This window comes from Leptonotus elevatus, chromosome 17, assembly GCF_054856555.1.
Source record: "Leptonotus elevatus isolate MCC_2025b chromosome 17, RoL_Lele_1.0, whole genome shotgun sequence".
Classification (NCBI taxonomy): Eukaryota; Metazoa; Chordata; class Actinopteri; order Syngnathiformes; family Syngnathidae; genus Leptonotus; species Leptonotus elevatus.
In genome coordinates this window covers 1,611,219-1,633,152 of record NC_141255.1, presented here as the reverse complement: position 1 = coordinate 1,633,152, position 21,934 = coordinate 1,611,219, and the positions used below count along the sequence as shown (strand labels likewise).

Genomic DNA, 21,934 nt, shown 5'->3' with positions numbered 1-21,934 from the left:
GTCAGCATGTTGTGGACTTGAGTTGTAATTTATTTGTAATATAAATACGACACATTGATACGATCCATTTTGGCTATATGAGCTCACGTGACGGAAGCTCGGGTTTCAAACACGTCAACACCAACAGACGAGAACATTTTTCCTCTTTTCACTTTCAAAGATAGCACCCACCCCCCCCCCCCCCGTCCCTCCCTCGCACCAACATGTGATGATGCTACATGCCGAGTACATACATACGGAATCCTACACAAGGTCAATGTGCAAAAAAAGTTAAAATGGGCTAATGTGAGAACTCTAGCAAAGGTTCGAAGGATTTCTTTCATTCAGAGTGCTGCAGCGCTTCCTTCTGGGCATGCGTGTGTGCTCCAAACCCCCTGAAGCCCAAACCCCCCCAAAAAAAAACCATGAAAAAAAAGGCACTTTCACATTCTCTCGTTCTCACATTCACATTCGCTGTGCTGTTCAAGTGTTTCTTTTAGGGGCGTTTTCAACACGGCGCCCCACCCTGTTCACTTCCTGTGAGTTTAAGGTTAGCTTGTGAGTTTAGTGCAGAGGTTCTCAAACTTTTTGGGTCCGGGGATCTCCTTACAGGGGAGACGTTTTTCACAACGCGGGCTCATCTTCTGGTGTTTTATCGGTTTCAACACCATGTGTTGTTGTTGTTATTATTATTATTATTATTTTTTAACTTCAAAGGGCTCTTGCAGGACCGACCAATGTGGCTGGACAGCTCTCGGGCACATCTGCAACATGTTGCTAGCAAGCTCTGCCAATGTCGCTTAAAAATTATTATTTTTTTGTCTGTCAGAATATGCATTATTTATTTATGTTTTTTGTAAGTTATCCTATTATTTGCAAACATTTGTGGTATTCCCCCCCCCCCCCCCCCGATCCCCTGCTTAGTCCTGTTTTTTTTTTTTAGCAGCACATATTAGCATTTAGCATTTTTTTCCAATGTATTTATTTTTGCATGGCAATTAAAATGAGCGATATTATTATTATTATTATTAATGGATGTTTTGCGGGGGGAGCCATCTTAGTCACATAAAAAAAAAAAACTCCATTGGCTGCTTATCAGCGTATGTGTTTTTTTTTTTTTAAACTACATCAGAGCCCGCTTTTAATTGGACCAAAGCTAAAATAGACCACATGATCATTTATCGCACATTATATTTCTCTCCCCTGGGGGTCCTGGGACCCCAGTTTGAGAACCTTTAGTGTAGGGAGCAGGTAAACCTTTTAACACACACACACACACGCACACGCACACACACACACATCTAGAAAGTGGCATGCTTGTTTTCCTGCTTGCACTCGCGTGTTCGGGCACTCAAGCCAGGCATGAATAATCTATCGTCTATCACTATTCTAGTAGATTTGCGCATACAAGGCCAAGACAAGCAGTACACACGCGCACGCGCACAACACACACACACACACACACACACACACCAGAAAGGTTCCCTCCAAGCGTGGCACCCTGTATGAACGTCCCCCTCGCACCCCCATAAAGAAGAAGGCTTTTAAAGTTCTTAAGTAACATTCAATAGATGGAACAGTCGTTAAAAACATTCATTCGTTAAGTAATTAGCCGGACGTTTTGTGTTTTCGTCCCCGTGGGTTTTAGCAGCAGAACTGAGTAGAAAACAAATCCCAATATAAATAAATACTAAAGATAAAAGAAGAGAGAAGAGAGAGCATCATGGCCCCTGCCGGGGCGCGTGACAGTCCGACATTCATTTGACTAAGAACGACTCGTTAGGTCTCTTACGTAGCTATTAGCACGGCTGGCTAACGCCCGCTAAATGCTTCTGTACAACAAGGAGAGAATACAGCAACCCGACAACACACACATCTCAGTATTAGCAGTGGGTGAATACTGAAGACTGAAGAGCATTCATGTGTTGTTTTGCACCCTAAAAAAAAAACATTCCCGTTCCCCCAATTCCCACTTTTCCTTGCGGGGGGAAAAAAAAAATCCCACAGTCCAAATTGGACTCGATGTATTTTCTTGACGTATTCAATTCAAACGTATTCACGAGAAATTGGAAAGCGCGGTTCACGCTCCTCCAAATCCCACAATAAAGATTCTCACATGAATGCAAAAAAGGTTGCAAATTTTGGACCTAAAGTTCTCAATGGATTTAAAGGATTCTTGAAAAGTCATTCCGCTAATTTAGGCATTCACTCTACAATGGTTACTTTGTTTCTTTATGTTATCATACTTATTAAATATTCGTGATAGAAATAGTAGAGAAATTCATCATTACTTGCACAAATCTGAGCAATTCTCGTGACATTTGTGCAGCGGTACCGCGACTCGCCAGCGGCCCGACTCGAGAGGCTGGGAAATATTCACGACATTTCTATTCATTTCAATAAGTTGATTTGCGATACAAGCGATTACTCACAAGTCAAGGTACCGCTGGAAATAATATATCAATTAGTATATATATTTTTTTTTTATTTCTACTTCTCACATTCTACATTTCACTTCATTCTACTGCAGTTCAGCTCTTCAGCATTCACACGCAATTTCTACGGAAATTGCATTCGCTAGTTATTATGATGATGATTATTATTATTGTTCTCATCTTATTTTAGACGCAGGAGCACATTTCAAACCCTCACTCGGCCGAGTTTCTACCCTCAAAATGTTTGGCGGTACCCTGTTCTCCTCTTGTGGCCCACTTGCAGTCGGCCCAGTTTGGCTCACATGGTGCAGGATTTGTCGAGCGGCGGCGGGGGTAGGGGCGGCGTGCTGCTTTTGGGCGGCACGGCGGGCTTGGGCCTCAGGGCGGGGGGCCTTAGCGGGACCCCCGTCCGAGCGGCCGCCACAGGCTTGAAGGAACCCAGGGTGTCTGGGGACGGGTTGGCCGGCCTCGGCGGGGGTCCTGGCAGAGGGCTGACGGGACTAAGGGGCCCGAGAGGGCTTGGGGTGCCGGGGGTCCCCGGGGTGCCGGGGGTACCTGGCGTGCTTGGCGTGCTGTGGGGGCTTGGGGACTCGGAGGAGCAGGGGGCCGGGGGGCCGTTTTTCACCTGGTCCAGGGTGTCCAGGACCACGTCCGGAGCCGGCCTGCGGCCCTGACGCTCCAGCAGCCGGAAGTCCCCCAGGGCCACGGTCACTGTTTCCTCGATATCCTGCACCGGGGGAACAAAATCAGGGGCCACGCCAAAACCGTACCGTGTTCATTTTGGACATGTACTTTTCAAACGACCCTTTCCAGGCTCATCATTACATTTTATTTAAAAACAAACAAAACAGAGAAAGAGACTTCAGTTTCAAACACACCCACCCCCCCCCCCCCCCCCCCCACCCCCGGGAGCGTACCTGAGCTAGTGCGCCGGGGTCGGTAGCCTTCGAGCGATGCGAGTCGAAGCCGTGCTGGCCGCTGCCGGAGCGGCGGATGGGCGTATCCTCGGGCCGCCGCAGCGAGTCGCGGCGGCCGACGTTCATGGCGACACCAGCCGAGCGGCGCCGGCGCTCCGGGCTGTCCGGGGGAGGCGTCGGGCCCTGGCCGCGTCCCAGCAGAAGGTCCCGGGGGCTGAAGTGACCCGTCACCGGGGGCGAGCTGCGCTCCATCGCCGCACCGTTGCCGTGGTAGTCAGTGGAGCGGCCCAGCGGACGGCGGAATAAACCCTCGGTTCGCTTCCTCCTGTGACTGCCGCAATGGCATCGTTAGTGACGACTTGGACTGGCCCATTTGGCATCATGGCAGCAAATTCATTTTGTCCTCGGCTCAATCTGGAAATTACCTGTGGTACGACTCGGGTGGCCGGATGTCGGTGGGCGAGCACAGGTCCCGCGTGGACCTCTTGTCCTCGGTGCTGCTGCTTCCGCCGTCGCTGTCGGCTTTTTGGCTCAACGTGTCCGACGCGGCGTCGCCCCTAAACCGATCAACACGATAGGACAACCGTCAGCCGGGAGCAGTCGTCAATGAAGCGCTTGATAGTAATTAGCGAGGAGGGAGTTCATCAGAAGTCACTGAGGCGGCTCGGCCAATCTGATTCATTTCCAAATGTCAATATGCCGTTTAGCCAGAGGTGGGAGACAAAAAGTCAAATTTAGACATCTGAAGTCTTTAAGTTTGAACGAAACTGTAGCAAAATTCAAGCAAGGGAAGTCATTTAATTGTGAAAGTGAATCCAGAGATTTCTTTATCTGCCACCATTGCAACCTTCAGTTAGCTCAACTCGTGATGCCCACACCCTCAAAATGCAGTCTGCTGCCGTGGCTGCTTTAGAACGCCTCGTTGTTGGCTGTAAGTGTGCACACATCAGCGAGAGGGGGAAAGGGCCAGGCATCGAAAAGAAGGGGCGAGATCCGACATGATACTCGGCGTGTGGATCGGGGCTTCGCGCTTGAGAGTGCCTCGTTGTCAGCCACAAGTGCATGTACGGCTTTTTTTTTTTTTTTTTTTTGTCCAACTTGGCAGCCAGCATGTGGACGAGGACTTTGCGCTGACGTGGACACTCCACAACCAGCCTGTGGGATATATTCCAGCCATCGTAGGCTTTAAAGGGATATACTTTTGCGGCTCAAACATGTTTGTCTGATTTGAGGATTATTGAGCCACGAATTGGGGAAAAAAAGAACTAATGCATAACTAGTTCAGTGAGACGAGGCAGTTTTGAGTCAATGGTTTGATTCCTCATTTCCACAGCCACCGTGTCGTGTGTGTTTATTTTGCCCAGCAATGTGTCTGCATTTTCCTTGATTGGCAGCCCACAGCCGAGCGGGGCGTGGTTTCCGTGCATTTATTCTGCGGAATGAATGAGAATTGCAGGTTGCCATGGTAACATGGCCGCCATGTTGCGAGGACAGCGACGTTTCTTTTATGTATGACTTGACTCGGCCGGTCAGTCGGAGCGACCGTTGAGTGGCGGCGACCTGGCGCACGTGCCGCGGCGGCGGCGTTTGGGCCCGGCACTTGCCTGTTCTTCACCACGATGTACTGATGCGGCACCAGGCCCCGGTTGCCGTTGTGACGCCCCTCCCACCAGTCGTGCGAGGCGCGCTGGTAGAGCAGCAGCGTGGCCCCCTTCTTGAAGGACAGCTCGCGGCCAGAGCGCCCCGCGTAGTCGAACCTCGCCACCGCCTCCACCGCCTCGCCCTCTGTAGAAGAGACCGCGATTCAAGTCTTTTCATTCACACACAGAAAAAAAAGGTGGTACGGGGAGGGAGGGGAGGGTTTGTCGCCATGGCTGCAGTTGCCAAGGCAACGGATCTCTGTGTACCTTCGTCGCTCGTCTGGGTCTCGGTGCCGGCGTCTGCCTCGGTTTCCTCAAGAGCTCCTGGCTCGCTGAATGGACTCTCACTGTGGGAAGTAGAGGAGTTGTAGTTTTTTAATTTTATTTTAAGAAATTGTAAAAAAAAAAAAAAAGTCAATATTACAGGACAGTTAGATGTTTTCACAACAGTTTAGGATAAAAGGCGCAATTACAGAAACAGTAAAAATAACCAGGGGGCCTTAAATGGAAACTGAGTCTATTTGGTCCCACTCTAAATAGAGTAAAATTAACATTTGGAAGAGAGTAAAATAAAAAATAGTAATACAAAAAAAATTACACAAGGGTTGACGAACGAAACTCGCAACCTATAGGAGACCAAAAACATTGATTTTGATCTTGGAGTTACAAGTGGGACCAAATGGACTCCATCCATCCAATTACTACCGCTTATCCGGGGTCGGGTCGCGGGGGCCGCTGCTTTAGGAGGGAAGCCCAAACTTCCCTCTCCCCAGCCACTTCAACCAGCTCCTCCGGCGGGATCCCAAGGCATTCCCACGCCAGTTGAGAGACATAGTCTCTCCAGCGTGTCCTGGGTCGTCCCCAGGGCCTCCCGCCGGTGGGACATGCCCGGAACACCTCTTTAGGGAGGCGTCCAGGAGGCAAAATGTACTCTACAGAATTAACTGTATGACAGACATACGAGTAGGACAAGGACGCACGAGTAGATTGACAAGACCAGACAGAATATTGACTGTAAATCCCCCTCCACCGTTTGGCATCCGTGTCGTCAACTAATGAAAACGAGTCCCAAATGGTCGTCAAGGAATTCAATTTGCGAAAGCGCTCACCAGTACTGCTCGCCGGTCATGCAGGTCTCGTAGAGCGGCCCCGGCAGCTCCTTAGCGTCGGGGAAGATGTTGTCGTGGTGCAGGATGACCGTCTTGACCACCTCGTTGACGTGCGCCTGGCAGGCCACCTGGTCCAGAGAGTCCGGGGTGGGCAGCAGAGTCGGGCCGAACACGATGGCCAGGTTCCCGGCGTCCATCATGTTCTCGTCGCTGTACTTGGACAGGCTGGGGGGGGCAAACCCTGATGTAACAGGAAGTAGCTGGAATGAGCAACAGGAAGTGCTACTTACTGGTTGAGGAAGGCAAAGAGGTAGCGCATCACCACCAGCGTGGCCCTCGGGACCCCCAGGAGGATCTTTTGGATGCACTGGGCCCGCTCGTAGAGGTTCTCCATACCTGCACGCCACGAGATGATACGGTCGCACAGGGTGTGCTCACCCGTTTGCAACTGGGATGTGGTCCAAGTCCGCAATGAACTCGTCACGTATATATCGAGCGACACTCACGGACGCAGGCGATGAGGTCGTTGAACCTTTCGCTGGGGAAGAGCGAGTTCTCCAGGCCGCGGAAGTACAGCTTCAAGACGCCGGCCACCGAGTTGATGTCGTGGTTGCTTTCCTCGTCGATCAGCGGGTCGTCACCTGGACGGGGGAAACGCGCGTCAAAAGTCCGCGATGTTCTGGCTCGCCTCCGGGGAAGAACCGGCGCCGGCTCACCTCTCTCGAAAGAGTTCTTGATGTCGTTGACCTCCACCTGAGAACCGGACACCCGGAATATGCCTTGATGCTGGAGACCTGTGGAGTATGGAAAGACCTTGAAGCTTTACCTTTTCCGGGTTCTACATTTTCAATCCAGACTCTAGACCAGTGGTGGGCAAACTCGGTCCTCAAGGGCCGGCGTCCTGCAGGTTTTGGAAGTTTCCCTGCTGCAATGCAGCTGATTCCAATCAACAGGATCGTTAACAAGCTTATGCAGAGCTTGCTGATGAGCTGATTGTATATCAGCTGTGTTGGAGAAGGGAGACCTCCAAAACCTGCAGGACTCCGGCCCACCCCTGCTCTAGAAAATCTGGACCGAGTTGCTTTTGGCGTCAGCTTACCGTGGAGGTTGATGTAGCGGACGCAGCTCTCCACGAGCAGAGGTATGGCTTTGCTTGAGTCCTGTCAACATGCTCGCGTTAAATGTCCCTCATGGCGTGGAATAAAACATTTATCAAGAACTTTTTTCACTTTGGAGCTGAAGACTTACCTGGTGCTTGCTGTGCGAGTTCTTGCGCCCGCGACTGAAAGATGAAATTTCACATTGAGATGATGTTCAGTGGCTGAGCTGCGGAGTGAGAATCTTACCTGGTGGTGAGCAGCAGCTCCGCTTTGTAGCCTGCCGGACAGAAAAAACGGGATAAATCTGAGTACTCCAACGAGTCCAGGGGTCGTCAAACGTTTTGGGTCAAGAAGGAAAAGTACGAGGATAGCACAGCAGGTCACCTTCTGCTATGGCTTTCTTGAGGATGTCATGTTTGGCTTGGAGCTTGGAGATCAGGTTGCTCCCCTCCAGGTACTCGCGGAATTTCTGCGAGACCAAAAAAAACGCCGAATCTCAATCTCATTTTTGTCTTGGCTCCGGTCGTCCTATCGCGTACGCAACTTTTGTCTCACCGTGAAGTAGAAGAGTTCCGTCTCCTGCTGGTTGGCCCGCTTCTTGGCCAGGCTGGGTTTGTTCAGGTAGCCGTCCGACACGCTGGACTTGACCGACTCGGACGACGGACTGTGAGTGAAGCTCTGCGATACGTCGTAGTCATCCAGCACCGTCATGTCCTGAAGGGTGGTCAGCGTGGCCCCCCATGTCTTCTTCACCTGCGGACCAAATCTGAGAATGACGCACGTCCACCCGCCAAGGTTTCAAGTACTTTTTTTTTGTCCCAGTCTGACCTCTTCGGTTTCTATTTGCAGCGAGGCCAGGCGGGTCTGCAGTTGCGTGAGGCGCAGGGTGAGTTCGGCCTGCACCTGCGGCTGGGAGGCGATCTGGCTCACCTGGCAGAGCGCAAAAATGTCACATGATCAGATGACGTCACGTGATGGGACGGCGGGGCCGTCTGGTACCGACCGTGTCGCCCATGTGGGCCTGGAAGCTAAAGCGGGGCGGCGGGCAGAAGGCGGTGGGGTAGAGGCCCAGCAGGCGTTGGCGGTCGCGGGCGGGATCCAGACCCTCCACGGCGCCTTCCAGGACCTCCAGACCGGCGCGCCTGGACGCCTCCAGGCTGAGTTCGGCCGACAGGTACGTCCTCAGAGCCCGGCTCAGACTGGAGTGGTACCCTAGATCACAACACTGGACCCAAACACGCCAGACGCTCGCATTTGCACCAACATGCCAAAAGGGGCGGACTTTAAACAAGCCTTTTTCCTTCCATGACACCCTTGTAACCTCCCTTCCATCTTTTCTTCCTCGCTGCCTCCTTCCTCTTCTTCCATCCTTCTTTCCTTTTCTATCCTCCTGTTAACTTACTGTCGTATGTTCCTTCTTTTCTTCCTTACTGCCATCCATCGTTTCTTGCTTCCTTTCATCATCATTCCTCCCTTCCTTACTTTCATGCCATCCTTGTTTCCTTCTTCCCTTTTCATACTATCCCTGATGACTTCCATTCTTCCTTCCATCATGCACCCTGCTTTCCTGCCTTCAAATCTTCCTTCCTTCCCTTCTTCCATTCATACATCCTGCTTTCCGTCCATCCGTCCATTCTGCCCTTCTTCCTCCCTCCCTTTCATCCTTCCTTCAATCCATCCATCCTGCTTTCCTTCCTCCCTCCCTTCCTTTCTGTTTGTCCATCCTTCCTTCCCTCCTTCCCCCTCTTCTGTCCTTTTTTCCATCCATCCATATCCATCTGTCCTGCTTTCCTTCCTACCTTCCTTCCCTCCTTCACCAGTTCCTTCTCTCCTTCACCAGTTCCTTCTCTCCTTCCTTCCATCCATACACCCTGCTTTTCTTCCCTCCTTCCTTCCTCCGAAACCTTCCCTCCCTCCCTCCCTTCCTTCGTTCCTTCCTTCCTCCAAACCCTTCCCTCCTTCCCTCCCTCCCTTTCTTCCTTCCTTCCTCCAAACCCTCCCTCCTTCTCTTCCTTCCTTCCTTCCATTCATACATCCTGCTTTCCGTCCATCCGTCCATTCTGCCCTTCTCCCTCCCTCCCTTTCATCCTTCCTTCAATCCATCCATCCTGCTTTCCTCCCTCCCTCCCTTCCTTTCTGTTTGTCCATCCTTCCTTCCCTCCTTCCCCCTCTTCTGTCCTTTTTTCCATCCATCCATATCCATCTGTCCTGCTTTCCTTCCTACCTTCCTTCCCTCCTTCACCAGTTCCTTCTCTCCTTCACCAGTTCCTTCTCTCCTTCCTTCCATCCATACACCCTGCTTTTCTTCCCTCCTTCCTTCCTCCAAAAACTTCCCTCCCTCCCTCCCTTCCTTCGTTCCTTCCTTCCTCCAAACCCTTCCCTCCTTCCCTCCCTCCCTTTCTTCCTTCCTTCCTCCAAACCCTCCCTCCTTCTCTTCCTTCCTTCCATTCATACATCCTGCTTTCCGTCCATCCGTCCATTCTGCCCTTCTCCCTCCCTCCCTTTCATCCTTCCTTCAATCCATCCATCCTGCTTTCCTTCCTCCCTCCCTTCCTTTCTGTTTGTCCATCATTCCTTCCCTCCTTCCCCCTCTTCTGTCCTTTTTTCCATCCATCCATATCCATCTGTCCTGCTTTCCTTCCTACCTTCCTTCCCTCCTTCACCAGTTCCTTCTCTCCTTCACCAGTTCCTTCTCTCCTTCCTTCCATCCATACACCCTGCTTTTCTTCCCTCCTTCCTTCCTCCGAAACCTTCCCTCCCTCCCTCCCTTCCTTCGTTCCTTCCTTCCTCCAAACCCTTCCCTCCTTCCCTCCCTCCCTTTCTTCCTTCCTTCCTCCAAACCCTCCCTCCTTCTCTTCCTTCCTTCCTTCCATTCATACATCCTGCTTTCCGTCCATCCGTCCATTCTGCCCTTCTCCCTCCCTCCCTTTCATCCTTCCTTCAATCCATCCATCCTGCTTTCCTCCCTCCCTCCCTTCCTTTCTGTTTGTCCATCCTTCCTTCCCTCCTTCCCCCTCTTCTGTCCTTTTTTCCATCCATCCATATCCATCTGTCCTGCTTTCCTTCCTACCTTCCTTCCCTCCTTCACCAGTTCCTTCTCTCCTTCACCAGTTCCTTCTCTCCTTCCTTCCATCCATACACCCTGCTTTTCTTCCCTCCTTCCTTCCTCCAAAAACTTCCCTCCCTCCCTCCCTTCCTTCGTTCCTTCCTTCCTCCAAACCCTTCCCTCCTTCCCTCCCTCCCTTTCTTCCTTCCTTCCTCCAAACCCTCCCTCCTTCTCTTCCTTCCTTCCATTCATACATCCTGCTTTCCGTCCATCCGTCCATTCTGCCCTTCTCCCTCCCTCCCTTTCATCCTTCCTTCAATCCATCCATCCTGCTTTCCTTCCTCCCTCCCTTCCTTTCTGTTTGTCCATCATTCCTTCCCTCCTTCCCCCTCTTCTGTCCTTTTTTCCATCCATCCATATCCATCTGTCCTGCTTTCCTTCCTACCTTCCTTCCCTCCTTCACCAGTTCCTTCTCTCCTTCACCAGTTCCTTCTCTCCTTCCTTCCATCCATACACCCTGCTTTTCTTCCCTCCTTCCTTCCTCCAAAACCTTCCCTCCCTCCCTCCCTTCCTTCGTTCCTTCCTTCCTCCAAACCCTTCCCTCCTTCCCTTCCTCCCTTTCTTCCTTCCTCCAAACCCTCCCTCCTTCTCTTCCTTCCTTCCTTCCATTCATACATACTGCTTTTCTTCCTTGCTTGCTCTTATACCATCCTTCCATCATCCTTCCTCGCTTCCTCCCTTTGTTGTCCAAAGTGTGTCACCACTTTTAAGTATTTAGCAGATAAAGGGAACTCACGTCGATGATGTCGGGCAGGTCGTGTATGTAGTACTTGAAGACGGAGGCGTTGGTGGCCTCCAGAGTCAGCAGATACTCGTTGCGTGCTTTCAGCGTCTTCACTTTGTTCTCCGAATATTTTGCCTTCCTCTGAAGGAAGCCAAAGCAAGTGTGAAAATTGGCGGCGAATTGGCCGGTGATGACGCGCGGGCCTCCAGACGTCCATCTGTGCGTCGGTACCTTCTCGCGCATTTTCTCCATCTTGCGGGCAGCGTTGCGCCTCTGGTGGCGTTCCTCGATGCGCAGGCCGAAGACGGGCTCGGCGGCACCGCCCCCGACCGACATGCCCTTGATCCGACCCTCCTGCCGCTCGGCCTCGCGCAGCTTGCTCTCGGCGGTGATGGTCTCCACGTGGTACATGTGGTAGCTCTTCATCACCTAGGCAACGCCAAGTGACCACATTGTGAAACAAAACCTTCTTCTGGAACGATACAACAAGAATTTTTTGTGGACAAATTCTTCTTGTAGAAAAAACTAAAAATCTAAATGTTACAAGTTTCAATACCGCTTTAGTTTCAGATCGATACCAGTACGAGTACTCAACTCTTGACGAGTCGCTGATGCCGATACCATGCACCGATACCTCTACCACTGCGACAGATCATTTAAAAGAAAGACGTGTATATTCCAATGTAGCATTTTTTCCTTCAAATTGCTGGAAACGAACAATATTTTCATTATCTTTTTCGATTTCTATTACATCAATTGCATCTTAATGGGCATCTGTCAGACATGCATGCCTTTGTTTCATCATCGCAAAACAGCCACAGGAGTGTGGGCGGTATCGGCTACTCTCGCCAATACCAATACTTTGAAATAAGGCCAGAAAAAAAAAAAGTCCTAATATTCCAAGAATAAACCTGAAAGGAAGCAACAAGACAGAAGAATCTGACGAGGCTTCACTTGGGGGAACGCCGCCAACTTCCACTTTTGAGGTCAAGGCGCGTGCGTGCGTGTGCGTGCGTGCGTGTGCGTGCGCGCGTGCTGGCACTTACGGTGTAGAGCTCGTTGAGAAGCTTCATGAGATCCTCCTGAAGCTGGAAGATGATCTCCTTGCTCTAAAAGGACGACACACAAAACACGCCATGAAGTCAAAAGGATGGCGGCGAAGATCATGTCAGGTCGTCGTCATGGCGTCGAGGATGTTTTTTTTCTTTTTTTTTTTCTTTCAGAGTATTAATAATGAAGATGATGAGCTCTAAAGCGGGAGGCGGGGGAAGTGCGCGCGCGCGTGCGCGTGTTTAATTAGCCGCTAAGCCCAGCAGAGCGCCGCAAAACTGACTTGACTTTTTCCCTCGGCGCCGGATGAGTGTTCCCGGCTTAGCACACAAGTTGAATAAAACATTGCAATGTTTATTTTTAAAAAGCAAAAGCACATTGTTTTCACTTTTGGAGCGAAACGTCAGGCGCGAGTAAGTCTCAAGTCTTAAACGTGGGAGTTAGCGTGCGTGTCAAGTCGCTAAGTTTCATGTCCGACTTTGGTTTTGCAAGCCATGAATTTAGTTTTTTACTTATTTACCATTTTGCCCACACTATCTGTACGATATATATTTTTTCTCTCGTTTAGGACGATGATTATTAAACTAGTACCATGTGGGCTCCCTCTAGTGGTACGCTAAAGAATCACCGAATTAAATGTTGAAACTATGCGTAATGTTACAGTTTTTTTGGGGGATCAAGTACAGTGCATTCGTGACAGTTCAGTTGTACTTAACATTTGGCTAAAATTTGTCTGCTCGCTTTTGTACAAACGCAATTGTTATTGCCGCGAATTGCTAATAATAATACGCTTTATAGTCTGTTGAGTACCGTTGAGTTCACAATACCACAGAAATGCTAATACATTGATAATTATTTCACAATGTTTTTGGATGTCAAACTAGTTATTCTCGAGAAAAAACATCTTTTTTTGTTTATATTTTTTTGGGGTGGTGGACCAATTAATTGGATTTACATTGTTTCCAATGGGAATTATTTCTTCGCATTTTGTAACGATTTGGTTTTTTTGGGTCAGAATTTTTAGAATGGATTCATCTAAATTTTTATTTTATTTTATTTAATTTTTTTTACAACTACCTGTTTTCCAATTAGGATTCAAGTACAATTTGGATTCAACTTTGCGGTGCGAACAGGCAGACACTCGGCTTCATTCACTTTGCCATTCGCGTCTGATGTTGGTGATGATGATGATGACGATGATGACGATGATGACGACGATGACGAAGCTGACCCTCTTGAGGAGGCGCGCCGAGTCTTCGCTGATGTGCGTGAGGCGGCTGATGACGTTGTTCAAGTAGAGGTCGCTGAGCGTGGCGTGGTCCTTGCTTTCCCTCCTCACCTGGACGCACACGCAACAAATTTTACGCGGCAACTTTTTGGCGCTTTTGAAGCCGCGGGAAATTTCCCAAAAAGCGGGCCAGTAAATTTCCACAGGAATTTTTGGAAACATCGCAGATGGGGAAACTTTGTGGGATTGAGATTTGACGGCCACGCCCCCAAAAATGCGTCCACTCACCTGGTTGAGCAGCAGATACCAGCAGTTGACCGGCGACAGAAGGTTCTGGTCCTTTCTGGAAGAAGCAGACAAGAGGGTGGTTTTTTGCAGTCGGTCCGATCAGAGGGAGCGTTTTTCGGAGCGGGCCGAGGCTGTTCTTGTACTTGTACTGCTGGTGGTCTTTGGTGCTGCGCGTCTTGGCCATGAATCTCTCGGCCAGCTTCTCCAGGTTGCGCGAGTACTCGGTCTCGATCTCGGCCTTCTTGCGGAAGAAGTCCTGCAGGTCCTGGAGGAGCTGGACGCGCATTTCCGTCTGCTGCTCCAAGCAGCGCTGCTGCTCCACCAGCTGGGCTCGCACATCTTAAACGCACAAAGGCCACACTTTTTGCTTTTTTTGCGCCTTTCGTCCCGAATTGCGCAATGTCGCGCCATTGGTCAGCGTCGGCGCACGTTCTTCTGCTGCAGCATGGATTCTTATTGGCGACACTTTTTGTTCAAGCTTGAGAACGTGAACCAAATCTTGGAAAGCATTTATCCACAATTCCATTTTTTTCCCTGACAGTAATTCTCTTTGAACAACCTTTTTTTTTTTGCATTCCCTAAATTCCGCATTTTTCAGTATTCTACATTTTCCATGACAAAAATGGCAAATACGTGCTGATATTTTCTACTGAACTCCTCCTTCCACTCCCACATTTTTTTATCCACTTGAAATCATTCCAACTTATATGTTACAAAATTCAGGACATGTTGGGAACCATTATTCACATTTGTCAGCATTCCATATTTCACATGACCAAAATGAACACACGAATGGAAGTATTTGACACATTTGCCAACTCCTTCCACATCTATCAACCGATTCAAACCATTTCGACTTCAATATAAACACCAAATTCAAGACATATTGGGAACCATTTTTTTGGTATTCCCTAAATTCCGCATTTTTTTTGTATTCTACATTTTCCATGACAAAAACGGCAAATACAAATACATGCTGATATTTCTACTAAACTCCTCCTTCCACTTCCACATTTTTTTTACTTTAATAAAATGACAAAATTCAGGACATGTTGGGAACCATTTTTTTGGTATTCCCTAAATTCCGCATTTTTTTTGGTATTCCCTAAATTCCGCATTTTTTTTGTATTCTACATTTTCCATGACAAAAACGGCAAATACAAATACATGCTGATATTTCTACTAAACTCCTCCTTCCACTTCCACATTTTCTTACTTTAATAAAATGACAAAATTCAGGACATGTTGGGAACCATTTTTTTGGTATTCCCTAAATTCCGCATTTTTTTTGTATTCTACATTTTCCATGACAAAAACGGCAAATACATGCTGATATTTCTACTAAACTCCTCCTTCCACTTCCACATTTTTTTACTTTAATAAAATAACAAAATTCAGGACATGTTGGGAACCATTTTTTTGGTATTCCCTAAATTCCGCATTTTTTTTGTATTCCCTAAATTCCGCATTTTTTTTGTATTCTACGCTTTCCATGACAAAAACGGCAAATACAAATACATGCTGATATTTCTACTAAACTCCTCCTTCCACTTCCACATTTTTTTACTTTAATAAAATGACAAAATTCAGGACATGTTGGGAACCATTTTTTTGGTATTCCCTAAATTCCGCATTTTTTTTGTATTCCCTAAATTCCGCATTTTTTTTTGTATTCTACATTTTCCATGACAAAAACGGCAAATACATGCTGATATTTCTACTAAACTCCTCCTTCCACTTCCACATTTTTTTTACTTTAATAAAATGACAAAATTCAGGACATGTTGGGAACCATTTTTTTGGTATTCCCTAAATTCCGCATTTTTTTTGGTATTCCCTAAATTCCGCATTTTTTTTGTATTCTACATTTTCCATGACAAAAACGGCAAATACAAATACATGCTGATATTTCTACTAAACTCCTCCTTCCACTTCCACATTTTCTTACTTTAATAAAATGACAAAATTCAGGACATGTTGGGAACCATTTTTTTGGTATTCCCTAAATTCCGCATTTTTTTTGTATTCCCTAAATTCCGCATTTTTTTTGTATTCCCTAAATTCCGCATTTTTTTTGTATTCTACATTTTCCATGACAAAAACGGCAAATACATGCTGATATTTCTACTAAACTCCTCCTTCCACTTCCACATTTTTTTACTTTAATAAAATGACAAAATTCAGGACATGTTGGGAACCATTTTTTTGGTATTCCCTAAATTCCGCATTTTTTTGTATTCCCTAAATTCCGCATTTTTTTTGTATTCCCTAAATTCCGCATTTTTTTTGTATTCCCTAAATTCCGCATTTTTTTTGTATTCTACATTTTCCATGACAAAAACGGCAAATACATGCTGATATTTCTACTAAACTCCTCCTTCCACTTCCACATTTTTTTACTTTAATAAAATGACAAAATTCAGGACATGTTGGGAACCATTTTTTTGGTATTCCCTAAATTCCGCATTTTTTTTGTATTCCCTAAATTCCGCATTTTTTTTGTATTCTACATTTTCCATGACAAAAACGGCAAATACATGCTGATATTTCTACTAAACTCCTCCTTCCACTTCCACATTTTTTTATCCGCTTGAAATCATTTCAACTTTAATAAAATGACAAAATTCACGACATGTTGGGAACCATTATTCCCATCTTTCCGCATATTATTTGAGATACTTTCCATATTTTTTAACATTCATTGCAACTTGAAACAGAAGCATATGTATGCCATTTCCCAATATTTCACATTTGCCATTTTGAAAATCAACAAATTGATACACACTCTTGACACATTGTGCATTGTTTTAGCCCGACCTGATTTTAGGACCGATGTCCTGTAAAAAGCGGGTGGCTGGTTTCACGAGTTTGCGCGTGCACGTCAGTCCAATTTGGACGTTTGGACTCCTCGCAACGCAATCCGCTTTATCTTGTTAATCCTTCCAATTACTGCGCGAGAGCGTCCACCTCGCGAGTCACCTTGGAGCGCATCTCGTGACGCGCGCACGCGCACGCGGCCCTCCAGTTGGCGCTGCAAATGCAAGGCGGCACGCTTGGCTGCTTCGGGTTGCATCCGTCTCCCGACAGCAGGCGAGGACAGAATACACAATCAGCCGAGCTCACAAGTACGCGCGCACGCACGCACAAGCCCACAGGCCGAATCCTCAGGGAGCTTCTCTCCTCGGCTACCTGTTGCCAAGGCAACCATTCAGTGTGTGAAGCATGTGACCGCGAAGGCGACGGCGAGGGAATGCGATCTGCCGCATCCGCATTTTCACTTACAATGATTTCAATGCGAATATCGAGGAGGGCGGTGCGGTTGCCTCGTGGCTGCCACATATGCGTCGCACTTCTGAGGTTCGGGGTTCAAATCCGGGAAGTCGCATCTATTATTTGGGGCTTCTGAGGGACAGACCCCTCCCCTCCCCTCCCCTCCCCTCCCCTCCCCTCCCCTCCCCTCCCCTCCCCTGCTGTCCTTGATCTCATCTCCATTTCCTGGCCAACAATCTGCCACACTTCCATTTCAACGAGGAGTTGAAGGCTCGCCTCTGATTGGTCGCCAGCTGTAACAGCTCGTCCGCGCCCGGCACTTTGAAGTGCGCCGCTCAATTGGCGTTGACCTTCTGTCGGGCTGTCAAGCGGAAATGTGGATTTGAATATTATGCGCCGTTAAACTGTATTATTGAATACAATTTGAGCTCAATTCAAGTTTGAAAACAAACACTTGTAAATGATTAAATGCAAATGCATTGAGAAATACAATTGAATACTTACAAATGTACTGTACTGGATTAAAAACAAAAACAAAACAAGTTTCAGCCAATGAGGGAAGCCCGATTATGGCTACTTATCCCATGATTTCATAATGTGCTTTGTTTATATTTATTGACAACAATGTCATTTGAATGAATTAGTTCAATATTTACAACTTTGGACAACGAGCTAACGTTGATCATCATCTGCTATGTTGTCATTTTGTGACAGCAAACCGAGTCAACGATATGAAAATGCCCCTTTTGAGAATTTAGGGAGGATTCGATTAATCGTTCCAGTCAACAATATAGTACACTTAAATATTCCGCTTATACTCATTAGAGAGTAAGGAATGATGACTTCCTTTTTGTCCATTTTTATTGAAGTATTTGAAAAAAAAAAAAATTTGTTTCCAAAATCCAAGATTTATTTTATTTGATTGAAGTCCAAAATCACCCAGCGTTGCATAATCTTAGCAAAAAGCGCTTTTGTCTTCTGGAGCGTGACCACTTTGCAGCCTCCAAATTTTTTAATCTTTCATGTGTTTCTTTTTTGGGTGACTTTGTGTCAATATTTTATGAAGGTCAATTCCCAACACTTACACGATTTCCTTTTTTTGACTGTTCAAGCTTGGCGAGCCCGCATTTGTGTAAAAAACAATGTTTTTAAAGCTCCATCTTCGGCCGCGTTTGCCGTCGTCGGCGCGTTTTGTGTACGGAAGAAGCGAAATCAGATAAGCATTCGTTTTGAGCGCGAACGAGACAATCGCGTTCCAACAAAGAGGCTAATTGAAGCGCGCTGATGGCGTCCGCGCAAGCTAGCGCTTTGCTTGATCTGCTTCGGTGTCGCGAATGAGACTTTTGTCTCGAGGCGAGGGATTTGTTAACTTGCTGAAACGGAGAACGCCCGACTTGAAGTTGGAATCGGTGGCAAAATATGGAATATCTGCATTTGGGGGTCAAAAAGGTGGAACGCAGCCGTTTGTTCAACCAAAAAACGTAAATCATTTGTAATATTTTTTCAATCGCCTAAAAATAGCTCTCTATGAGATTACAAGCAATAAAAACATACTAATAATAATATAATGAAATGAAATGAGAGATGTTTGCAAATGTCTTATCTGTGTTAGCATTAAGCTAGCAGACGTAATACACGTGTTGCCGAAAGCAAAACAAAAAAAACCATGAAAATCCTCAAAACGACAGCTCGTATCTTGAAAAACTAGAGCATCGGGTGACTCGTATCTCAAGGCGGCGCTGTATTATTGCACGTGAGCTGAGAGATTTGAAAGTTGGAATCCTTTGAAACGTGAGGATCACATTGGCGTCGGTCCACTTCCCGCGCGTAAAGTTGAATGAGAATAAGGAAGGGTTGAAAAGTGCCTCCGTTACCGTGGCAACCCGGGTCCAAGGGCACCAGGGCACAAACCTGCTGCATCATCACTCCACTGATTGGTCCTCTGGCCACCGGTCCCGCTGTCGCCGCGTTTTCAAGGGGGAGACGTGGCCACCTCGTGCTTCACAGGTCTGTCTCGTCGTCGGGAGGTTCCGGGTTCGAGTCCGTGTGAACTTTGCATGGTGGCTTTTCTCGGCGCACTCTCACATTCCAAATTGTACACGGCAAGAGCCCAGATCAGATTCGAACCCGAACCGACAACCTGTGAGCCATACGTGCTAACCACTCGGCCGCTTTAGCTCTTTTTCATCCACAATTCATAGGATGCACTAGTCAAATGACTAGTGCGCACTAGAACGACTGTTGCACTAGTGACAGTTTTTCCCATTCCTGCCTTTTATTACTATGTTACAATTTTGCGCACTAGTAAAGCAACTAAGTTGCACTAGTAGAATGACTAGGACACACTTTACCTGTACTATCTTTATGACATTTCATCACACTAGTAGAACTCGGATGCACTAGTAGTCAAGCAACTGTGTTACTAGTGATTTTTTTTTATACTCTTGCCTACCACTACTGTATGACATTACAGCACACTAGTAGAACAACTGTTGCACTAGTAATAGTTTTTTTAAAACAATTTTGTGCACTAGTAATCCAACTCAGTTACACTAGTAGAATGACTAGGACACACTTTAAGGTGCACTAGTAGAATGACTATTATACTAGCGAAAAATTTTCCAGTACTGTGCATGACATTTCATCACACTAGTAGAACTCGGATGCACTAGTAGGGTGCACGGGTCAAGCAACTGTGTTACTAGTGATTTTTTTGGCACTCTTGCCTTTCACTACTGTACGACTAACGCACTTTCTCGAGTGTCTTCCACAGTACGACATTAGCGCATACTAGTACAATGCAACTCGAAAAAGTACATGTGATGCAATACTACACAGAAATTTCATGCAGTGGGGGGGGGGGGGGCACTAGTAAGGAAGTTGTTCTTCTAGTGCGCCAAATTGTTTTACTCATCTAGTACACGGACACTGAAGCGCACTAGTAGGGTGTGTTGTAATTGTAGAATCTGAGGGCTTTTCTTTCGGTCCTCTCAGCACTCTGGTCCACCTGGCCGGCCTGCGCCTAATATACGTACACGCCGCCTCCAGCTTTCCACCAATCACGAGGCGGCACGGCGAGGCAGACTTGGGAGGCACATAGTTACAAGAGCTTTATGTTCCGAGGCGGAGGGGCGGAGCGGCGGAGGGACGGAGGGATGCGCTTCTCATTTGGTGTGAGTGGTCATTTTATTGCAGGGCATCCCCGCCCGCGCACAAACACAAAAGAATGCTTACCCAAAAACATTTGGAAGAAAAAAAACAGTAACTCCATACATGGGCATAAGGCGTCTGAGAACACGATTGATTATTTGATGTGCATAGAAATGTCCTTGTATGTTGCACAAGGGGGGGAAAGGTCATCTGGAATTCTGAATGAATGATGTTAAACCGAATTGCCCATGTTCACGAGGGGGCGAGCGCGGGTGCGAGTGGACGTGGCAGGTGGGCGGACGTGCGGATGTTTGCGGGAGGGGGGTTTAAAGTGTCATCATCCTGGCATTTTGACATCCTAGCAGGTGTCTTTTTTCCTAAAGGGCACATGATGCAGGGAGGCTGGTAACCATGGTGCGCTCTGAATAGAAAGGGTGGGGTGTGTGTGTGTGTGTGTGTGTGTGTGTGGGGGGGGGGGGGTTAGGAACACCCCGCACACACCCCCACACACAGACACTAGCACCCGACCTCCATGACCCTGAACCCCAGACAGCCTCGCCCCCCTAAAACACTTCCAGCTTCATGCAGCACTCAGGATGAACTCGTGACGCGCCCCACGATGCTCGCCGTGCACGTGGGCGTGCGCGTGCGCGTGCTGCAAGATTCCCGCCTTACCTTTCACTTGGCTCTCGTAGTCCGCAAGGATCTCTTTGTCCTTTTTGCTCTTGTTGGCGTTTGACATGTCGCCTCCACCAAGCACGTCACCACATCAAAAGAAAATATAAAAAATAAACATAAAAAAAAAGATTATTTCCCGCCTTGTCCTTTGCCCGTCAGCATGCTCGCCAGGTCCTCGCACTGCCGCAGCCTCCACGCTGACGATGAGGAGGAGGAGGAGGAGGAGAAGGAGGAGGAGGAGGAGGAAGATCAAGTCAGACGGCAATTAGCTTCTCTCGTGAGCGCGCACGTCACGATGCGCACACGTGAGCGGAGGCACGTGCGCGCTCCCGTGCCGCTCCGGACACACGCCCACGAGGTCGACACGCAAAGGGGACACGCATGCGCGCGGAGAGCCACGCGAGGAAAGGGATTGACAGGTGAAGGGGTGTGTCCACGACGCGCGTTGGGGGGGGGGGGGGGGGGGGGGGTGAATGACAGGTGACGTCATAGCCAATTAGACCTTTCACGTGAAGCTTAAAAATTAATTATAACATGCGTGTTTCATGTATGAATTAACGATATTGTTTAATGTAACACGTAATGTTTACAAAGTTAACTTTTAGTCATTAAAAATGGATTCAATGTCAATATTGTCTCGACCTGGAATTGATTTGGATTTGTGTGCCTTGGTCTCCCTCTAGTGGCCGACCGGTAGATGTGAGCCTTCTGGTAACGTCGTCGACTCGCCGAAGCAAAAAGATGCTACTGGATTATTTTTTTTTTCATTTTTTAATTATTATTTTTTTACCGTTTGGATGTAGTTTTCATGAAAAAGCGGCTACAATTGAAACAAAAGGTCAAATTTGATGTAAAAATAAATAGTATTGAAATGTAGCGCTTCTCACTAATTATTGACAATATAACTCCCTAATTACAAGTAATGTCACGTCAACTTAGCTTTTATACCCAGAAGAAAAATGTCCAGGGTTAGTTTTTGGTTAACATTTTTTTTTTCTTTCTTTCTTCTTTTTTTCCTTGATAGGGGCTCTCGAGGACCGGACTTGGGCACCTCTAGGGTAAACCCTAATAAAATAAAATAAAATAAAATAATGTTCCCGTACAGTACAGTATAGTCTATGCCCGATGCCATGCTTTTGGCATGGACAATGTTCTTCATTGTCTCTCTTTGTCCACAAGATGGCAGTGCAGTACAATAAATAATTTCTATTTCAATAACTCGCTTCCCAAATGCAGCGGAAGTAATTACATGTCTAAATT

The 21,934-nt window shown here is 47.5% G+C and overlaps 1 protein-coding gene across 1 annotated transcript; it reads right to left on the bottom strand.

The window, feature by feature from the left end:
• Positions 1 to 882: 882 nt before the first annotated feature.
• Positions 883 to 21,062, bottom strand: LOC147159150 (SLIT-ROBO Rho GTPase-activating protein 1-like). The gene is made up of 23 exons (XM_086059121.1): positions 20,672 to 21,062; positions 13,720 to 13,915; positions 13,577 to 13,631; positions 13,292 to 13,399; positions 12,057 to 12,119; positions 11,242 to 11,439; positions 11,023 to 11,151; positions 8,184 to 8,405; positions 8,009 to 8,110; positions 7,736 to 7,933; positions 7,565 to 7,649; positions 7,427 to 7,457; positions 7,329 to 7,362; positions 7,180 to 7,240; positions 6,797 to 6,874; positions 6,587 to 6,721; positions 6,371 to 6,476; positions 6,081 to 6,305; positions 5,239 to 5,318; positions 4,936 to 5,116; positions 3,757 to 3,888; positions 3,332 to 3,662; positions 883 to 3,141 (listed from the first exon to the last, which is right to left on the bottom strand). Exons 1-23 carry the CDS (start codon positions 20,736 to 20,738, stop codon positions 2,713 to 2,715), a joined length of 3,246 nt encoding a protein of 1,081 aa, XP_085915247.1. The 5' UTR covers positions 20,739 to 21,062; the 3' UTR covers positions 883 to 2,712.
• Positions 21,063 to 21,934: the final 872 nt, after the last annotated feature.